Source organism: Ruditapes philippinarum, unplaced genomic scaffold, assembly GCF_026571515.1.
Source record: "Ruditapes philippinarum isolate M1 unplaced genomic scaffold, ASM2657151v2 ctg3214_1_1_1_1, whole genome shotgun sequence".
Classification (NCBI taxonomy): domain Eukaryota; kingdom Metazoa; phylum Mollusca; class Bivalvia; order Venerida; family Veneridae; genus Ruditapes; species Ruditapes philippinarum.
This window is the reverse complement of record NW_026866173.1, coordinates 19,876-40,378: the sequence shown is the minus strand read 5'-3', so window position 1 is coordinate 40,378 and position 20,503 is coordinate 19,876. Positions and strand designations below refer to the sequence as shown.

The following is a 20,503-nucleotide window of genomic DNA, read 5'->3' as shown; positions in this document are numbered from 1 at the left end:
TACAATCTGTGTTTGTTACATGAAATTTGATTGGTTAAGAAAAGAGCTGTATCCCATAAATGAATTTTCATTGGACATCAGACTCAAGATGGCTGCGCCCACGATCAGAATTTTAGCTGCATATTTATTTATTCTTATTTCAATTGTCACGTGTGTAAGGAAATGAATAATTACATATTTTTAACAGTGATATTTTCAGCTCATTCTTCATAATTTGAAATGAAAATTAACTTTCAAATATTTTTCCTGTTAGTTTTGTACTCAATAAAATTCGTACCAAGCAGTTTTATTCGAAAAGTATATCGATATTTTATTTGTCTCAATTTCACAAAGTCTACTAAAAGTTTGGCATCAGGTATTTAATGTGTTAATACGATTCTATTTCTGTAAGAATTTTTCAAAGTTTGAAGCATTCAGTGAAATTTATGCAAATTACATTTTTTAGATCTGACATCGGAACAATTGGACGTCAAGAGTGCAATACCTGACCTCTTTTACTAGCCATAATTATTTGCAGAGTAGCAAAATAGAATATCCAAAACTTCAGCATTTGCTGCTGAAATATTGTATATCATGTTAAAAATAAAAAAAAAAACCAAGCTTTTATTGAATTAAATCAATGTCATGTACATATCTGTCCGGACACATGGTACTGTAGTGTGGACAATTTAGGTAATTTTGATACCATCATTGATGAGCCTCACATAATCAGAAATAAACAAATTATTTTGCTAGATAGGTGAAGAACCTAGCTTTACTGTGTCAAAGTTTCAGATCTCTAGCTTTAAAATGATGAAATCTGTATGGAAAAATGTTCATCCGGTTGATGGTCCCTGACCAGTATGGCACTTTTCAAAATTATATGAAAGTCGAAAATGCATATGTTATTTTGTTTCTTTAAACGAGGATTTTAACCAAGTCCCCGCATTTTTCCTTGTGTGTTCACAATAATAAATATGCGCCGCCATTTGTAAAAAAAATTTGTAAATGAAAGATGAAAAAAATCATTTATTGTTAATTAAACACTTGGATTGAATGAATAATCATAACGGCAAGTCACGTACGGCTAGCAAGGACACTGAATTGTCTAGCCGTACGACACTTTTCAAAATTATATGACAGTCGAAAATGCATATGTTATTTTATGTTTTTAAGCTAGGATTATAATCAAGAAACAGCTATTGTGTTTGTTTGTTTTACTTTTAGAGATAAATCGCCATGTTGGCTACAGTAAAAAAAGAACAAATATTGATCTTTGTCATCTCCAGACGGCGAGAAAAAAGAGTTGTAATCGTTCACATCGATCATTATTATAATAATTATTTTTTGTTTCAATAGATTTAATTCTCAACACCTTTAAAATGAAAAACAGCACCGAAAATATTTATTGTTGGAACTCTAATAATCAATTACTGACAGTTTTAAAGGACTGAAAGTTTGCATGTTCCGTGAAGCACACGTTTAGGCTTTTATGTTCAATATTTATCTACTTAAGTTTTTTATACATACATATGAATAAACAAACACACGACGCCAGGGTTCTTATTAAGTGAGAATGCATTTATTTTTGAAATCGACGAAAACCAGCTTTTTTGGCCGTTATATATATATATATCTATATGATTATTTATGTGATACACATATACAACGAATCATCAAATGTACTTTGAATAATTATGCGTCATGTAACTTTAACACTTTTATTAAGATGACAACAATTGTATTTCCATAGTGTTCTCTTTTTTTTTTACAAAATGGCGGAGTATCATTATTAAAGTAAACATATGTGGACAAATGCGGGTTCTTGGGTAAAATACCCATTTAAAGATACAAAATAACATACGCATTTTCGACATTCATATAATTTTGAAAAAATGTCATACGGCACTGGGTAGCCGTACGTGACTCACGTACAGGTAGAACTTTTGGCTAGCCATATGGGCCAGTACGGCTAGCCACTTCCATTTCTTTTCTGTTACAAATCTTTTGTCCCAGTACAAATACATTATTTTAGTGATTTCTTTTATACATGAAAATAAATGGATCTCCTGATAACTTAAAAAAATATATATAATTAATTCTTCAGATAGAGTAATGGTTAATCTATAGTAGATATAAATTTTAATTTTCCAAACATTATTGTGTCAGATCACATGTCTTTGAATTAGAGAATGACCAAAATGTCCAGAAAATAGAAAGACAAGAATTTTGCTGTCAAAGTTTTAACTTAGTGTCAAGTGACCAATAAAAAGTTGTTTATTGCTGATGTAAACCATAAGTAAAATTTGACTATTAAATGAAAAATGTTTTGCAGGTAAACCTCATTTAATCTTTTTATTAAGCTATTTTTATATCAAAATAAAACAACACGTGCAAATAATAAATACTCACAGTACAAGGCTAAATAATAAATAAATCTTTTGCTTTGTATCCCCAATTGACTTTTTTGAATAGATAAAAAAGTCATCTTGGCCAAAAACTTGTCAACCCTACCTTATTGGTGTTTGCTTTTATATTTTAAGTCCCAAGCATTTATTGCATGGTAAGAATACGCCCATATACATGTATGGGACTGCTACTTTTAGTCAGTCAGAGGGTAACTTGTATAGAAGTGTGAAACACTGTTTAATGCATGCTTAATAGAGTGGACAATTATAAGTTGTCAATATGCATGGTTGTTGTTGGAAAAAGTAAACACATGCATGTGATATTTTTTAATTTAACAAAGCAATGTTGGTGTTAACCCAAATAAGAATAGTGTTTGCAATTATTTGTATGTCCCCCAATGGAGGCATTTTGTATGCCCCTAAAGGAGGCATATAAAATTGCACCGTCTGTCCGTCTGTTTGTCCCCACTTAATTCGTGTCTGGACTGTAACTTTGTCCTACATTGACAGATTTTGAAATAGCTTGGCACAAATGTCAACCACATCAAGATGATGTGTTACATCCAAGAATTATGTCCCTTCCTCAAAGGTCAAGGTGTTGAAATTTCACATTATCACAATAAGAGTTAATAGGTACACACATTCATGTCCGGACTGTAACTTCGTCATGCATCAAAGGATTTTAAATAACTAGGCATAATTGTTTACCACATCAAAACGATGTGTAGCGTCCAAGAATCACGTCCCTACCTCAAAGGTCAAAGTCACACTTATATTTTGAAATTTTCCATTATCACAATTAGAGTTAATAGGTACACACAATCGTGTCCGGGCTGTAACTTTGTCTTGCATCAAAGGATTTTAAATAACAAGGCATAAATGTCTACCACATCAAGACGATGTGTAGCGTTCAAGAATCACGTCCCTACCTCAAAGGTCAAGGTCACACTTATATTTTGAAATTTCACATTATCACAATTAGAGTTAATAGGTACACACAATTGTGTCCGGGCTGTAACTTTGTCTTGCATCAAAGGATTTTAAATAACTTGGCATAAATGTCTACCACATCAAGACGATGTGTAGCGTTCAAGAATCACATCCCTACCTCAAAGGTCAAGGTCACACTTATATTTTGAAATTTCACATTATCACAATTAGAGTTAATAGGTACACACAATTGTGTCCGGGCTGTAACTTTGTCTTGCATCAAAGGATTTTAGAATAACTTGGCATAAATGTCTACCACATCAAGACAATGAGTAGCGTCCAAGAATCACATCCCTACCTCAAATGTCAAGGTCACACTACCATTTTGAAGTTTACTTTATCACAATTACAGTTTATACATACACACATTTGTGTCGGTGATGTAACTTTGTCATGCATTGAAAGATTTTAAAGTAACTAGGCATAAATGTTTACAAAATCAAGATGACGCATCGTGTCCAAAACCCCTGTCCCTACCTTCAAGGTCAAGGTCACACTTATAGTTCGAAAGTACTAATTCTCTTGAGAAGAGTTTGAAGATGCACATTCATGTCCGGACTGTAACTTTGTCCTGCATTGAGGGATTTTGAAATAATTTGGCACAAATGTCTATCACATGACAACCTTGTGTTGCATTTAAGAACCTTGTCCCTTTTCAAAGGTCAAGGTCACACTTTTATTTTGAAGGTTCACGCTGTCAGAATTAGAGATCATAGGTACACACATTCGTGTTTGGACTATAACTTTGTCATGCATCGAAAGATTTTAAATTACTTGGCACAAAATGATGACATGTTTTGTGTAAGAACAATGTTCCTACCTCCAAGGTCAACATCACTCTAATAGTTTGAAGGTATGCATTAGTTTCAAATCTGTAACATTGTCATGCATTGAAGGATTTTCAAATAACTTGGCACAAATGTCTAAAACATCAAGATGATGTGTCGCATCCAAGGCCCTTGTCCCAAGGTGTTAAGATTGCTATAAATAACACTTCATTTCACAAGAACAATTATAAGCAATTAGTACTTCATTCTCTTTTCTTTTCATAATACCTGCATGGTTAAGAAACTTTTTCGGGGGAATTTGTGACTTGCACGACAGCCCTTGTTTGTCCAATAGGATTGCAGTATTTCAAATGAATCGTAACACATTTACTTTGGTAAATCGGCAAACTGTTAATCATTATCTAGTAAATTGACCGTTTATGAAAATAATTTAAAACACTAAGCTGGTTAAAATTAATTAGTATGTATTTACAAAATTGTGTAAATACATACTAATAAACTTTAACCTATACTAAGTACAGTGAGCTGCTACATGTATTAATTAAACTGTAAGTGAAAACTGTATCTCATCTGGTTTTTACTGGGCATAAGTCAATTAGACTGATATACTTCATTATTACAGGTTATAGTTAGGATATTCTGTTAAGTAAACCTTGGCATTTTGTTTAAACAGTCAGAATTATTGTGACATTAAAATTTTATGAATGAAATCAAAACAAAAACATTTGAATGTGTAAACATGGGGGGCTATTGGGGGCTTTAGTTAAAATGAAAGCATATGTTGCCAAGAAGTAAAAATAAGTAAATAAAATCATCTTGTTTATAGGACTAGGTAATGTCCATTATATTTTATTCAATTTAATTTAATTGTTTTGATGTTTTTCAACAAACGCCATTTGTCACAAATGCAGCATTTTAGGCTAATTGCTAATGATTTTCCCAACTGACCATTTGACCCATAATGATTTGTCCTACTTAAAACAAGTTAGAAGGTGATAATATAGCTCATTTCACCAGAACTGATGCTAGTTCACTGCGGTATACCGTACCCCGGATATTGCTCGATATTATGAGGACTTTCATCCCATTTCGCGACTTTGAACGGGGAACGAAGGTAAGTTCAGCGACGATATTTTCCAAACAAATGGCTATTTCATTTATCTCAACGGGTTTTATATATCTAGAGTTATTTTTGTAGCTCTAAAAGACGTAAAAGTATTACAGGTATATGTAAACTTGATTAAACTACCCCTAAACGACCTTCTGCTCACTAGAAAATAGTGACCGCGATACTGTAGAATCGTTAGAAATTATTATATTACCAATATAAAAAAAAATGAATCGGGCAATTTTTTTATTCACAAACCAAGTAAGCTTTGTCCAAATTTCAGGCAAAAAGTGTGAAAGTACAAAAAGATACAGGCCAAAAAAGAAACAAGAAAGTGTACCGAGTATTGATTTTAAGTGTACAGAGTATTGCAAAATAGCCCAACTTTAGTGTACAGTGTATTGCAAAACAAAATGAGCACATTAGTATGGAAAATCAATATTTTTGTCTTTTTCACGTCTGTTTATCATTTTGCTGATGATGTACTGTTTATATGATATTTATTCAAATATTTCAGATTTAACAATGCATTTTCAGTGTTATTACTGTTCTTTTCCTACGGCAAATGCAGAGATTTAGTTTCCCATTTGATTGAAAATCACACTATGGATGAAATAAAGTGTGCAGGGTCGGGAGCAGGGTAGAACCATCAAAATTGACGATAGTAATCTTTAAATACATGTCTCAAGAAACTATGACCAAGAAGATCCATCTCTGAAAAGAAGAAGAATAAAAGAAACATATTTAGATGACATTAATAATAGGGTTTTACAGGGCAAGTTTGCCATAAGAAACATATCGACACACTTAGTAAAATATTGGCCCGAGGGCTTATGCCGTCCAAGCATGCCGGTATCGTCTTAACCTTTTTCTGCATGAGCATATTGCGAAGAATGTCTGTTTTCATTTTATTAAGCCTCTTGTTACAAGTTCAAGCTGCTATGAAACTATAAAAAAAATGCTTCAATACTAATCAAACTGGGACAAATGTTGGCTGGACCATAGCCTGTGGAATAGCATGCTCAATTCTAAATTTCCAGTTACCATGTGGCAACGGGTGGACCTCACAAAATTGCCAAAAATCTCTATTTTGCGTTGTTTTTTTTTTCCAAATCAAAACTGATTTCAAGGTGCTGCAACTTCTCATTTGATTGAGATAAAGTCTAAGGTTTTCGGCGTTGATTACACGGTACCTTTAATTAAATCGACCTGAGGCCATTTTAGCCCCCCCCCCACAAGTCCAAAATCTTCTCGGCGATTAGAGGGGCTACTGCCCAACTTCAAATTCCCAAACAGAGAAGGGGGCACCCAATCCCCTCTGTGGCATCCCCTTGATGAATCTTTTTAATGGGGTGGCGCCCGAAAAAGTGATCACTAGCTTCTTTTGAAAAACATTTCTCAAACGAAAAAAAAAAACAGTGTTTGGGGTCTAAACAGCGCATGTTGGCCTCAAAAGATATGGGATGTAAAGCCTTCAAAACACGCCTTAATGAGGTAAAAGATTATAAAGAAACATAACCTTTTTATTGCATCTGCTGTCCTTTATCATAATCTTGTCAAAATGCATTATTCGGTTTTTTAGCTGTGCCCGCTCGGCAGTCATAATGGTAACTCATTGCTAATGACGTATCAAATTTCACGTGCAGACAGTCTGCCATTGCTATAGTGCAGGTGCAAAATGACCGAAAGTTACCTTTATATGTATTTTGGGCATAGTAGGAAGTCGGTTGATATTAGATATTGGACACTTGCTCAATACTGTCTACAATCTTGAGGCAGCATTAATTCACTTCGGATGCATTTTTTTACATTTAAAGTAAGATATGCAATAATTACTAACAAATTCTGGAAAGGTTGATCTTCGATAGCAACGAGAACTTTTTTAAACACAGAAAATTGCTGAGTTCGTTCGACTGAGATTTTTCATGAGCAGGAATGAAAATCTGGATTATTCGCAGATGTTTCCAGTAAAGTACCTCCGAACTCTGCATATTCTGCACATATAGTGTAAATAAGTATATTAACAATAAGAAATATATAAGATTAAATGTAGTAAATACTACATGTTTACTACTTGCATTTACTCTATATTGATAACCAATACTCGTTACACTAAAAGCAATACTCATGACAAACCGGCGGGCAACTTCCACGCAATACTCGGTACACTGACATGTGTATTTATTCTCAAATGCACTGTCATCTGAAGGTCTATTGTTGATTGAACATTTACAACATAAACATTAACATCATTATCACATTTCACCTCGATTCAAGTTTTTCTGTTAAGAAATTATATGCAAACAAAAACATCAAATTTGGCTGATCCGAGCTCATTTATCACGTGAGCAAAGAGACGAATTTTAACCTCATATTACATTTCAAAGCTATTTCCTCAGCATTTTTGGGGTTTCAGTAACTAGAGAATTATCGAAGTTATTTGTTTTTCTATAAAATTTATATCAAACCAATTCAAAATGACTAAATATCGTCACTGAACTTACCTTCTTTCCTCGTTCAAAGTCGCGAAATGGGATGAAAGTCCTCATAATATCGAGCAATATCCGGGGTACGGTATACCGCAGTGTAGTTGGCTGGTGTAACAAATGTCTCACCAGTACAGTATATATGTATGTACACAATATTTTATTGTTATTTAGGCAATATTGATTATTTTCACTAAGTGTGTGATGAAATCCAAAACAAATAAAATAGATCTTTAGAATTTTACTTGCAGCCAGTTTAATGATTTGAACTTTCATATAAGTGTCAGAGTGGGCAAATATTTGTATGTTTTATTCTACTTTCAGTTTGATGATGAGTTTGAAGGGTCTAGAACACTAAGTTTGGAGCACTCATTTGATCAAGGTCAGTAAAATGATTACATTTGTGCAATTATATTTAATGAAGCTTACCTATCAAAATTTTAATGTATATAAAGTAATAATGTTCATTTTTGCTAACACTTTTGTTTGTGCAGAACTCAAACAACAGCTGTCTATTTTACTTATTAAACTTAGTGAATTTACTGTTCTTTGGTGGTACAAAGATACATCTGAAGAAAATATTTTAGACTGTTGTTATCTATTATCAAATATTTAAAAAGAAAACAGAAAGCTATACTAAATGCATGGACAATCTAATGTTCATACTTGTCTGCTATTGTAATGAAGGTTAATTTAATGATATTTTATTGCATACTTCAACAGTTACTATTTTTTTATTAAGACTTTAAAGAGATACTCAGGCAAAATAATGACAAAAATATTAAAATGATCTTATGTACTCAAATCACGCGAAAATGACATTTTTTAAAGTCCTAGCATAAATTTCGGTATCAATTCTATATATTTTGGGTTTGAAGCGTAAATATATTTATATATATTAAACTAAATTTAGACGCCAACAGAATCATTGAATAGATTTAAAACAAGTCATGTGACTTGAACAAACACTGGAAGTTACATTAACAGATATTGTGAATATTGTATGATAGAAACAAGTCAAAGTCAATAATTTGACATGTTCTTTAACATTTCCAGAGTTCATTGTGACAACTATTATGATATCTTAACGCTCTAACCTGACCAACGCGGGTCAAGTTAGGAAACCACCAATTTATTTTTTATATGGAGAAAAGTTTTGTTCCTATGACTGTCTTATGTATTTATTTCGAGGACATTTACAAAATAATGAATGAAAAATTCCAAACTAAGAAATTAAAATTTTGCCTGTGTCTCCCTTTAATATTGAAAAGGAAGTAAAAATCATGTAATAATGGAGGGGTAATATATACATCAGTAATTTTTGTATATATGAAAATATTATTTTAAGTAAACAAAGAAAATACTTGAGTAATAAATTAATTTAAATTTTAAAATTTTATAACAGTCATTTCTTTACATATATTTTAAATACGGTAATTTGGTAAAACATATTCAAGTGATATGATAAATTGTAACTATACTGATAATATTATATCTCATTTTTAATTTGATTGAAAAATATTTGTTTTCACGAACTATCATGTACACAATGACTTATAACTTGCCTAAGGAAAGTTAACCAAGTAGAATACTATGTGACCTACTATGTGATGTTTATTAAGAGTTATCTTTTCATATTTGAAATCTATTTATAGAAACCATTTGCTATGTTAAAATTGTAAAATTAACGTTTATATTTTGAATATTTTCCACATTTTAGCAGACAATAAGCACTTATTAAGATGCTTTATAAAGGAATATGACTTAGTTTATTGCCTTATTTCTATATAAAGAATTTTAGAATGTTCAGAGGTATTTTTCATTTAATAAACATGATTCTATTTTCACAACTTTTAAAAGTTTTCATCAGCGGTATGAACGTTTTAAGCATTTTGAATAAAATGCCCCCAAAATTTACTACTGGTATCGCTTCTCGGCCTTTTGGCTAAGATCAAAGTGTAGTATCTGTTCTTATCAGCTTAATATCTGATACGTCCCCCATTGGGGGACTTCGATATTAAACTGATTTTTGGACACAGGTGAGATGTCAGGGGCTTGCTCCGCTCTTGCCACGGGTTGGCCTGGTATTGCAGTACCTCCAGGATCGGCCCACTTCCCTCTAGGGGGATAAAATAAATAATAATATATGAGTTAGGTAGAATAACTCCATCTGTATGTTGGATTTCTTTAATAAATAGAAGATATTGAATGAGTGAAGGTTTAATACTAAATTTATTGAAAGAGATGAATAAACTCATGTTAAACTCAAGCCTTTTACGAGCATAATATTGTTTTATTCAACAAGTTAAATAGATTTAGTGTTAAATCCAAATGAATGTAATATTCTATTTATCACATATCTAAAATAATCTTAAATAAATAGTATCTAAAATAAATACGGTTAACTGTTTAAAAAATGTCATTTTTCATTGACACGCTTATAGTGTAAGACTAACATTGATGTGTTGTTATGCTATATTTATATATAACGCACATGACTTCATGTCAAAGGTTTATTACCCTAGTGTTATATCGTTTTTATTAAATGGCTTTATTACACTTCTGCTCCATGTTTGTGATAATATTAATTATTATTTTTGTCACAGTTGAATAAAAAATATGACCAGAAAAATATGTTACCTGTTGATTTGTACATTATCACACATTTGTGAGATAGTATTTAGAAATTTGACACATCAACTGACCACTTCAAATAAATAAACTAGTGTTATGAATTTTATTTTGTTTGTTTCAGATTCAGACCCAGTGTTTACAAAGAGAGGAACTGTTGTTATTAAATCAATGCAAACAAAACGTGCAACATTCTCCCAAGTTTCCTCGCTTTCCTCTGAAGATAGAAAACTTTTAAGGGTAACTTTTGTTTTAAATTGCTTCTGTGTTTTAGTCATTAATTGATATTCAAAGATAGAATTTTTTTTAAGGGTAACTTTTATTTTAATTTTGCTGTCTTTTTTTTCAGTCATTAATTGATATACATTGAACATGTGCAATTAGTGTGTATATCAAAGTTTTAATTGCAATTTAATCATTAATTAATATGATTATATAAGTATTCACCCTACCGGTATATATTGATTGTTTCCCTACTTGTTGCACCAATATAACATTGTTTTTTAATATTCTTGCGTATTTTCATGAAATATAAGAAAATGTATTTAAAAGTAAAATATTATGAAGTGATCAAAGAAAATAATTTACACATCGGAAACTGCATTTACAGTGCACGTAAATACCAAAATGAGGCCAAATGTGCAAAAATAGCCCTTACTTCATTAGTCACGCAGTAGAAATATGGTAATATATACTGCAAAATCAGTCATTTGTTACACATAAAAATTATAATAACATGTACATTATTACTTAAATTTTGAACCTTTTTACTTTCCTGAAAATCTCGGTACATTTTTCTCAAAATTTATTTTCTTGAAATATTTTGGCTCATCTGGCTCATGCAACATTAACTAACAGTCAGCTAGCTCCTCCACAATCCAAAATATCCACAAAAACCACTTTCTCAACATTAATGTGTTTTTATGGATATATTAAAATGACAATAATTTTTTATAAGTTGGTAGCTACAAATTTGTTTTATACTATTTTATCTTAGATCAGACATCATTTATCATCATTTCATGTATAAACTCATTGAAAGATGTATTGAAAATGAAGTAATTATATGTTTTATTTTTGAAGGATGTTGCTCAACAAGATGGCATATACAGAATTAGGATTCCAATACGTGAAACAGGGGATGGAACTGTGTATGTTTCTACTTTTACAAAAGCTGTGAGTTATCTCCCTTACATTTTTTCATGGCAAATTGATTAACCATTGGGTTTTAAAGTGACAATATGCTCATATTTTGATTGTCAAGTTGAGCTGAATTGTCTATAAATTTCAGAAGATTAATTATAATGATGATTGACCAAAAGTTTATATTGGAACGTATTTAGAATAAAACATAAATCTGCCTAAAATATAAAAAGACTGTCCCACTCTTTTTATAAATTGAACATTACAGGTAAATTATGTTGGATACTTACAGAAATTCCCTTTTGCCATGTCAGTTATTTCACATTCATGTGGAGTAAATTGTAAAACTGAATGGAATTATGGCAAAATGTAGACTTATTTTAACTTTCATCTGTTCACTCACCCTTGAATGGGCAAAATGTCACTTGAAAGGGTATAAATCTATAATAATATCTTATGAAATATTTTAATAAAGTTTATCAATAGTAAAATTATATTGGTTCCATTATTATATGGTTGATTCCGTAAAAAGTTGTAACATAGACTGTCTCTGTTATTCAATACACTTGAATAATGTACATAAACAGAATAAAATGTTCCGGAACAAACTATTATTTTGCTATTTTAAGTAGGGTTTTATCCTTTTAGCAATGATTTTGTGCATACGCCATTTGCTTCAAATAGTTAAATTACCATATTTATTTCATACAAACATTTTGGAAGTATACTTTTTTAGCTCGACTTTTCTATGAAAAGGGGAGCTATCCTACTCGCCCCGGCGTCGGCGTCGGCGTTAGCGTTGGCGTCACACCTTGGTTAAGTTTTTCGTACCACCCCACTTTATTTCAGAAGTATTACAAGTATGGCTTTGAAACTTACCATACTTGTTCACCATCATAACCTCCATCTACAGACAAGAGTACATAACTCTGTCAAGGTTTTTGACAGAATTATGGCCCTTTTTTTGACTTAGAAAGTGTATTGAGCTTGGTTAAGTTTTTTGTACCACCTCACTTTATTTCAAAACCATTGGAGGTATTGCTTTGAAACTGACCATACTTGTTTACCATCACGACCTTCATCAACAGACAAGAGGACATAACTCTGTCAAGGTTTTTGACAGAATTATGCCCCTTTTTGACTTAGAAAATACATTGAATATGGGTAAAATCCACTTATTGCCTTAACCCTTTGAGATATTGCTTTGAAACTTTTAATGCTATTTCACATCATTACCCCCATCTGTAAACGCAAGAGAAGGTAACTCTGTCAAGGATTTGTTTTTAAAAATTAAGGCCTTTTATCGACTTAGAATCTTGGTTAAGTTTTTTTGTACCACCTCACTTTATTTCAAAACCATTGGAGGTATTGCTTTGAAACTGACCATACTTGTTTACCATCACGACCTTCATCAACAGACAAGAGGACATAACTCTGTCAAGGTTTTTTGACAGAATTATGCCCCTTTTTGACTTAGAAAATACATTGAATATGGGTAAAATCCACTTATTGCCTTAACCCTTTGAGATATTGCTTTGAAACTTTTAATGCTATTTCACATCATTACCCCCATCTGTACGCAAGAGAAGGTAACTCTGTCAAGGATTTGTTTTAAAAATTAAGGCCTTTTTATCGACTTAGAATCTTGGTTAAGTTTTTAGTACCAGTCCACTTTTTGACTGAACTGTTTGAGATATTAATTTGAAAGTTGGAATACTTGTTTACAATCATGATTCCCAAACATGTCCAGGAGAAGGTAATTCTGTCAAAGATTTTATTTGAATTATGGCCCTTAACTGTCAATGTTTTGTATTATAGGCAAGCACTAAAAAAGTCGAGCGCGCTGTCTTACGGACAGCTCTTGTTAAAATTCAAACAATAATTTTTGCATCATACAATTTAAGTCACAACAACTCTTGCTAGTTCATACAGTGATTTTCCACCCTTACTAATGTAGGATACCATACAGTATTACAGGCACAGGCGGTTACAGACATAGAACCATTGAAATTCCATAATTATATAACCTAGCTAGGTACCATAAAATATGCATATATAAAGTGTCTTGCTCCTGTTGAAAGAGAAAAAAATACTAGAATTTTACTTTCTTCATTTTTATTTCCACTGTTTAATTTGACTACTGTTTAAAAAGTGACATTATTGTTATTCCACATATTACATTTGATGTATGTAAGGTGCTAAATATGACACAAAATTGTTCTAAATCTGATTTTAAGGGTTTGAAACAGTTCAAACAAAGTGTCTTTTAATTAAAAAAAAACAAAAAAAAACAACCCAAAAATGTGCTGGTCCATTGAATGAGAAACATTATAATGACACAAAATAAAAAGCAGTTGTTACTAGTGGTTTATATCCGAATCTTTCTCTTTTTTTTTTCAGTGTACAATATATGAGTCATCCCTCTCTGAAACCTTGATTATTTCTGTCGACCAATCAGGAGAGGTTTTAGGTGTTTCCATGGCAGCAGACCATTACTGCTCAGGAATTGAAGTGTCGGCTGCCAATCTTACAGACTGGAATACAAAAGTTGAGATCTCAGTTTCTGTGTCGGGTCCAGTGTAAGTTACCTTTTTACCTCTTATAGCATTCAAATTATTTCTTTATACAGACAGCCCAAAAGGTGCGAGTCCAACATTTTGAATTAGATCTTAAAAGGGACTCCACTGAGGTTTTTTGACAAGGCGGGACTGGAAAAAATTATACGGATTTTGTGTTTCATTTGAAGGAGGTCTAGTACAACAACTTGTGTACAAAATTTCACATCATTTATTCATATTGTTGTAGCAGAACAATAAGTTTAATTGTGAAAAATGACCCAAAGCAATGCTTTTTACTCAAAACTGGCTAAATAGCACGATAATACAATTTTCAATTCATCTCAGAGTATATTTCGCATATCTTTCTGTTTTTTAAGTGCCCATGTTGATTTATGTATGAAATTCAAATTTTATGTTTGGAGCATTTTTTACCTAAGTGGAGTTCCTTTAAAGCAGCATGCTCATTCTTCATGTAAATTTTGAAAATGTAATCTAAAATATAGTGTAGTGAACAAGGAAAGTTATTTACACATTACAAACAGCATTTACAGTCTACTTAAATTACCAAAAAGGCCAAAATATACAATAATAGCCATTACTGTGTTAGTCACGCAGTAGAAATATGGTAATAAGTACTGGGACTTCGGTCGTTAAAGACATTAAGTACATAAATAATTACTTGAATCTTTAATATTTTTACTTTTCTTAAAATCTGAGTACATTTTTCTTAAGTTTGTTTTTCTTGAAATATTTTTGGTTCATCTGGAGGCGTGCAGCTTTAATATTAAGTTTTTAACTCAGACTGAGAAAATTCTCAGTCTAATTGATTTTGAGTTCATATTACTTACCTGGTTAGAAATATACTGGAGACTTGGGATTATTTTATGTTTGGTTGTTTCCCAGTTTGCTAGCAAAAGGTTTGTTGTTCTGTACAGGTGGACTAATGCATGTTATTGTTTTGGTTTTTCAGGCCTGATACACAAAGTTATATAGATAAAATTAAGAAAGATGAGAGGGAAAAAGCTAAAGGGAATCAGGCAGATAACCGATCTTTCTTTAGTAAATATGTAAGTATCTTTAATGTTACTGAACATTTTGTTTTTTTTCTTCCTTCAAGATAAGTACATGTATACCCATCCCACTCAGTGGACCACATATTTTCCTGCGGTAAGACAAATTGTTATATATAAATGTTTATAGTTCTATCCCAGGGCTTGTCAACATCTTAAGATATGTGCATATAAACATAAGTTCAGAGGAGTGTTTCACTTACATACTTACCTTATCGTAATTTGAGCTTAACTTTTTGCTTAAGTAGAACTTACGTATTTATCTGCGTTTCATTAAACTTTCTTAGCTACGCATTTGCGTAAGTCCAAATTTACGTAAAAAGATACGCAAAACTTACATAATCTTAGTGAAACGCTCTCCAGTGGTTTTTCACCACTGTTATAAGTTACAGAAACTGGTACACCAGAGACAATTAACAATTGATAACAAAATGCCAATCTGACTTAAATTTGATTGATTTTTCAACTATAATCAAATGTCATTATAAATTCTAAATCATTCGATAATTGGAAAATGGCTAAATGATCTTTAAATGTAGATGTGACTAAAACCTAAAGTAAAAGATGAAATTATTGGAGTTTAACACGCTAGTAGTCGTCTACTGCTGATGATGTCACCTTATTTCAGACATATAAGGTTATGATCTTAATGCTTAATTACTTAAAGTCAAAAGTTCAGGAGCTATAAAATGACCTGAATAAGTTTTAGCAAGTGATAAATGAGGTACTCAAATAGGAAATGGTCCATTACCTGTATTCTCTCTCTAATGAGTCTATTTCCCTCAGTGTTAGGATCTCTATTTTCAGTTTAATGAGGTTATTGAATGTGTTAGTCATTCTGATCAATTTTCTTCACTTTCCAGTGATGAAGATGAATAAGGTTGATCATATATATGCATATAATTTGAGAGGAATTAGTTATAAATGTTTATTCCTTTTTAGTTATAAATGTTTTGTTCTTTTTAAGATTGACTATTCCTAGAATAGGGAGAGCTATTGTAGGCTCTCTGGTCACACTTTGTTCTAAAGGTTTTTGCGTGCAAGCTGGTATCTCCAAAACACACAGATTCACATACCTGTTCCCTTTTTGGACCTAGAAATTATTGGTTAAGTTTTTGGGTGTGAGCTGGTATTTCCAAATCTACTGAAGGGCATTGGTTAAAACTTCATACACTTGTTCTCTGTTAGTATTGTACATAACTGTGATTTGCTCTTCCTTATTTTACTAAGAAATTCTTGGTTAAGTTTTGCATTTTAGCTGGTATCTCCATAATTACTAAAGGGAAGGGGTTGAAACTACACACACTTATTTAAAAGCATAATAGGAGGTCCAAGGCCTAGCATAGTTTTTAGCAGAATTATAACCCTTTTTATCATAAAAATTCTTTATAATCCGGGCACTTGCTTTATTATCAAGATCTGAGAATAGTCAAGCATGCTGTCTTATTGACAGCTCTTCTTAGTTATTTATGATTTATTCCTTTTTAGTTATGATTGATTTAATCTTTTTAATGTCCAAGTTCCATTATGCTGTTTTGTTCTATTTGTAAAAATTATCGCTAGATACCTCCTCAAGTGAAAGAGTGACCATAGCTTTGATGTTTATCCCTATGAAAAATTGCTACACAGAATTAATGGTGTTATGATTAAAATGAATTGTTAAAAAGCTGACGTAAGTGATTATTTTTCATTGTTGAATAATTGTTTATAATATTTTTCTATGTGTTTTCAGTGGATGTACATTGTGCCATTTGTGATAATGATGTTTATTATGCAGTCAATGGATCCTCAACAAGGTGGAGGTGGTGGAAGATAAAATAGAAGGAGTGGAAGTTGTTCATAAAGTGTGGAGTTAAATTAATAGTATTTCAGTGGACAGAAATTAAAATTTAAGCTAACACAGCCGTCATCACAAAGTGCATTAGCTGCGCATTATTCCTAGAAAACTATGAGTTTATCAAAGTTAAAAGAAATTGCACTCAAAGTACAATTATAGAACATGTACTGGTATATTATAGAACATGTACTGGTATAAGGATCTAGAAATCAGCCTAGTTTGAGTTTAGTAAGATGAAAGATGGCCAAAAAATATTTGAGAATTAAATTGGTATATGAATAATGTAAATGATGTCAAATTTAAAAGTGCAGTTGTAGATGAAACATTTTGTACAGAATTAAATATGTCTATTGAACTTTTCCGTATGTGTCGTGTGTGTAGATGTGTGCATTTAAGCTAACTGACCTCACTTGTAGTATAGTTTTGTCAAAGATATATTGTCCTTATTTGTTTGCTTACATTGCCCTTATTTGTTTGTTTACTTGAGTTCTTCACACTTAACCTGCTAGAGAACCAAAAAACTGATAAGCCTTTGTCATCCGTATTGAGCCAGGCTAGTATGTACATCTGTTCAGTCAGACCAGGTTCTATACTGTTGGTTGACCAACTTTAAATTTTCACCCTGATAAATGTATTTCCAAATTGAAATGAAAAGTCTTTTTAAAATAATCAGCAGCATAAATGTTAAAGTGTTGAAGTGAATTTATGATATATGTAGGATATAAGAAGAGTGAATTGCAACAATGTTTTTATTCTTTCATTAGGTTGAATGGGATATGATCATGCAAAACCCAAAACAGCGTTGTCCTTAATTTATTTGTACATTCATGAAGTTAATATTGTGCTCTTGGACATGCTTCATTGTTATCATTCTGTCTGATGTAATTAATAATGCCGCGTCAAGACAAAATCAACATAGTGCGTTTGCGACCAGCATGGATCCAGACCAGCCTGCTCATCCGCGCAGTCTAATCAGGATCCATGCTGTTCGCTATCAGTTTCTCTACTTGTTATAGGGTTGGTAAGCGAACAGCATGGATCCTGATCAGACTGCGCGGATGCGCAGGCTGGTCTGGATCCATGCTTGTCGCAAACCCATTATGTTGGTTTTGTTGTGACGTGGCTCATATGTATATTGTAACGTTAATATGGTAACCAGATCTTCATTCATTTTTTATTATATTTATGTATTGTAATGTAATCCAAGTGTTTAATGTAATTTATTGTAAATCACAATCATGCCCGTCACTGTTTTAGGTTTGAATCCTGTCTGGGGCTGCTGATTTTTTCAAGTGAGAAAACTATCCAGGTAGATTTTCATTAGTCAGTTGTTTCACTCTGTCACTTACTTGTGCCTGAAAAATTGCAATTAAGGGGTTTCTGGGATGCTCATACACAAGTGAAACTTTTAAAGTTACAATGTGATCTTACTAGTGTTTTTATGTCTAAAAACAACACATGTAGAAACATACAATTTACTAAAATCAGTGGGTTTTTTTCTTCTGTATATCACCATGCTGTATAGTAATCAGATCTTTTGTAATTAAATTTTTGAAAAGTTAAGATATTGTTTTAATTTGATTTTCTATCTATCTATTTATCTTCCATTAATGTCAAACCCATCGTTAGGATGTAGACATAAATCACGAGATACAAAGTCATCCAGGAACCAGTCCCTAGCTCTTATTAAATAGACCCCTTGGGTTCTTTTACATGCCAAGTGTAAAGCACTGATAACATGCAAGGATTACCTGCATTTCTTACCTGAGTACACCTCTAGGTAGGTGGGAAATACTGAAAGTGTCTCTGAAAAATCCCAAGTGTGTTACCCAGGACCGAACCTGGGACCTCAGGAGTGACAGTCAGGTGTCTAATCAAATGAGCTATCGCGCCACCTTTATGGCTTATCTAAAGTATAAAGATACAATCGAACATAGATACATCATTGTTGTGACACATGCTCAAATATTCTTTATGAAGTATCACTCGACATTAAATGAATATAATATTACTATAAATGTAAATCAAGCCTTATCAGTGCAAAAAGGAAAAAAAAACTATAGAAAATTATATTTTTCAATAAGGATCCAAGGGAAGTACCAATGGTATTTTATCATAGTAGCATTTTACTATTTTTTTCTCTACAGTTTTAATATTTCCATCAGGGTTATGTACCGCCATTTTAGAATTATACAGTTGTGTGTTTTCTCTTCCATGTCCTATTAAAACTCAAACATAATTATACCATGTTTTGAATTGAATTGCTTTTATAGTTCTTTGATATACAGTATAATGTTTTAAACTTAAGGTACATTTAAATTAGTAATCTTTACCTGTGACTGAATTATACAGTTATGAAACAATTAAGTTTTTTTTTTGAAACTACATAAACTGTTTTTTTTTATTTTTGCCGTGACAGTAAAAATATCATTCCGAGGAAAATACTGTTACCCAAGGCGTTAGCCGAATGTAACAATATTTTCAAGAGAGGTGATAGTTTTACTGTTACTCATAAACCCTTAACAATATTTTCAAGAGAGGTGATAGTTTTACTGTTACTCATAAACCCATGCGTTATTTATTTTATTACCCCGAACAATAACTGTGATGATTTTTATGATGATTTTATTTTTTTCTTCAGAAATTAGACCTTGTGACCAGATTTTATACTATTAATTATAATACTGCATGTTTGTAACGTCAATTTTCATTGGATAATCGTGACGCTTATATAGTTTTATATACACGGCTGCTGTTGATTCATGAAGAAAACTTACTTTTTTTGCTCTAAAAATGATGCTTGCTGTATTATAAATTCGTTATAAAGATCGTTGACAGGTTATATGGCCGTATATTAAAGGCTGTTTGCAATATAACCCTCGCCTAACGGCTCGGGTTATATTTACAAACAGCCGTTTATATAGGGTCATATAACCAGTCAACAATCTTTATAACTAATAAAATACTGTTAGCCTGTAACAGTACAAATTTCTTAGTCACATGGTTCACTTGCATTAACGGTATAAATTACTTCCAATGGACATTGGAAAATAAACATGACACTAATAAATATAAATAACACATAGGTTTTTAAGTGACAGAAAAAATATCATCCCGAGGAAAATACTGTTAACGCCTCGGATATTTACAGTATTTGCACAAGGAATGTTACTTACAAACCTACGTGTTATTTATTTTATTGCCACGAACAAATAATTCAGCGGTACACTGTTTCTATAGTTTTTTTCTTCAAATTTTGACTTTGTCATTCTTCAGCATAAACAGCCACTAAGGTATTAAATTTTGATAACGAATCACCATGTTTTACTGATAAAAACATTATCTAAAGATAGTTTTTCTAGAACAAAAACTTCATAGGATTGTAGCAACTTGTCAATTGTGATAACGTAATTGTCTGGAAAATTTCTTCCAAAAAAAAACTAGCTCCGGTGAAAAACATTTTTATTTACTGTTACCTATGTACACAATTTTTAGTCACATGGTT

The 20,503-nt window shown here is 31.9% G+C and overlaps 1 protein-coding gene and 1 non-coding gene across 2 annotated transcripts; both read left to right on the top strand.

The window, feature by feature from the left end:
* Positions 1-23: 23 nt before the first annotated feature.
* Positions 24-18,561, top strand: LOC132731537 (ER membrane protein complex subunit 10-like). The gene is made up of 7 exons (XM_060717730.1): positions 24-154; positions 8,084-8,141; positions 10,515-10,630; positions 11,474-11,566; positions 13,934-14,112; positions 15,062-15,158; positions 16,894-18,561. Exons 1-7 carry the CDS (start codon positions 89-91, stop codon positions 16,975-16,977), a joined length of 693 nt encoding a protein of 230 aa, XP_060573713.1. The 5' UTR covers positions 24-88; the 3' UTR covers positions 16,978-18,561.
* Positions 9,685-9,877, top strand: LOC132731542 (U2 spliceosomal RNA). The gene has a single exon (XR_009625908.1). It is a non-coding gene; the product is annotated as a U2 spliceosomal RNA (small nuclear RNA).
* Positions 18,562-20,503: the final 1,942 nt, after the last annotated feature.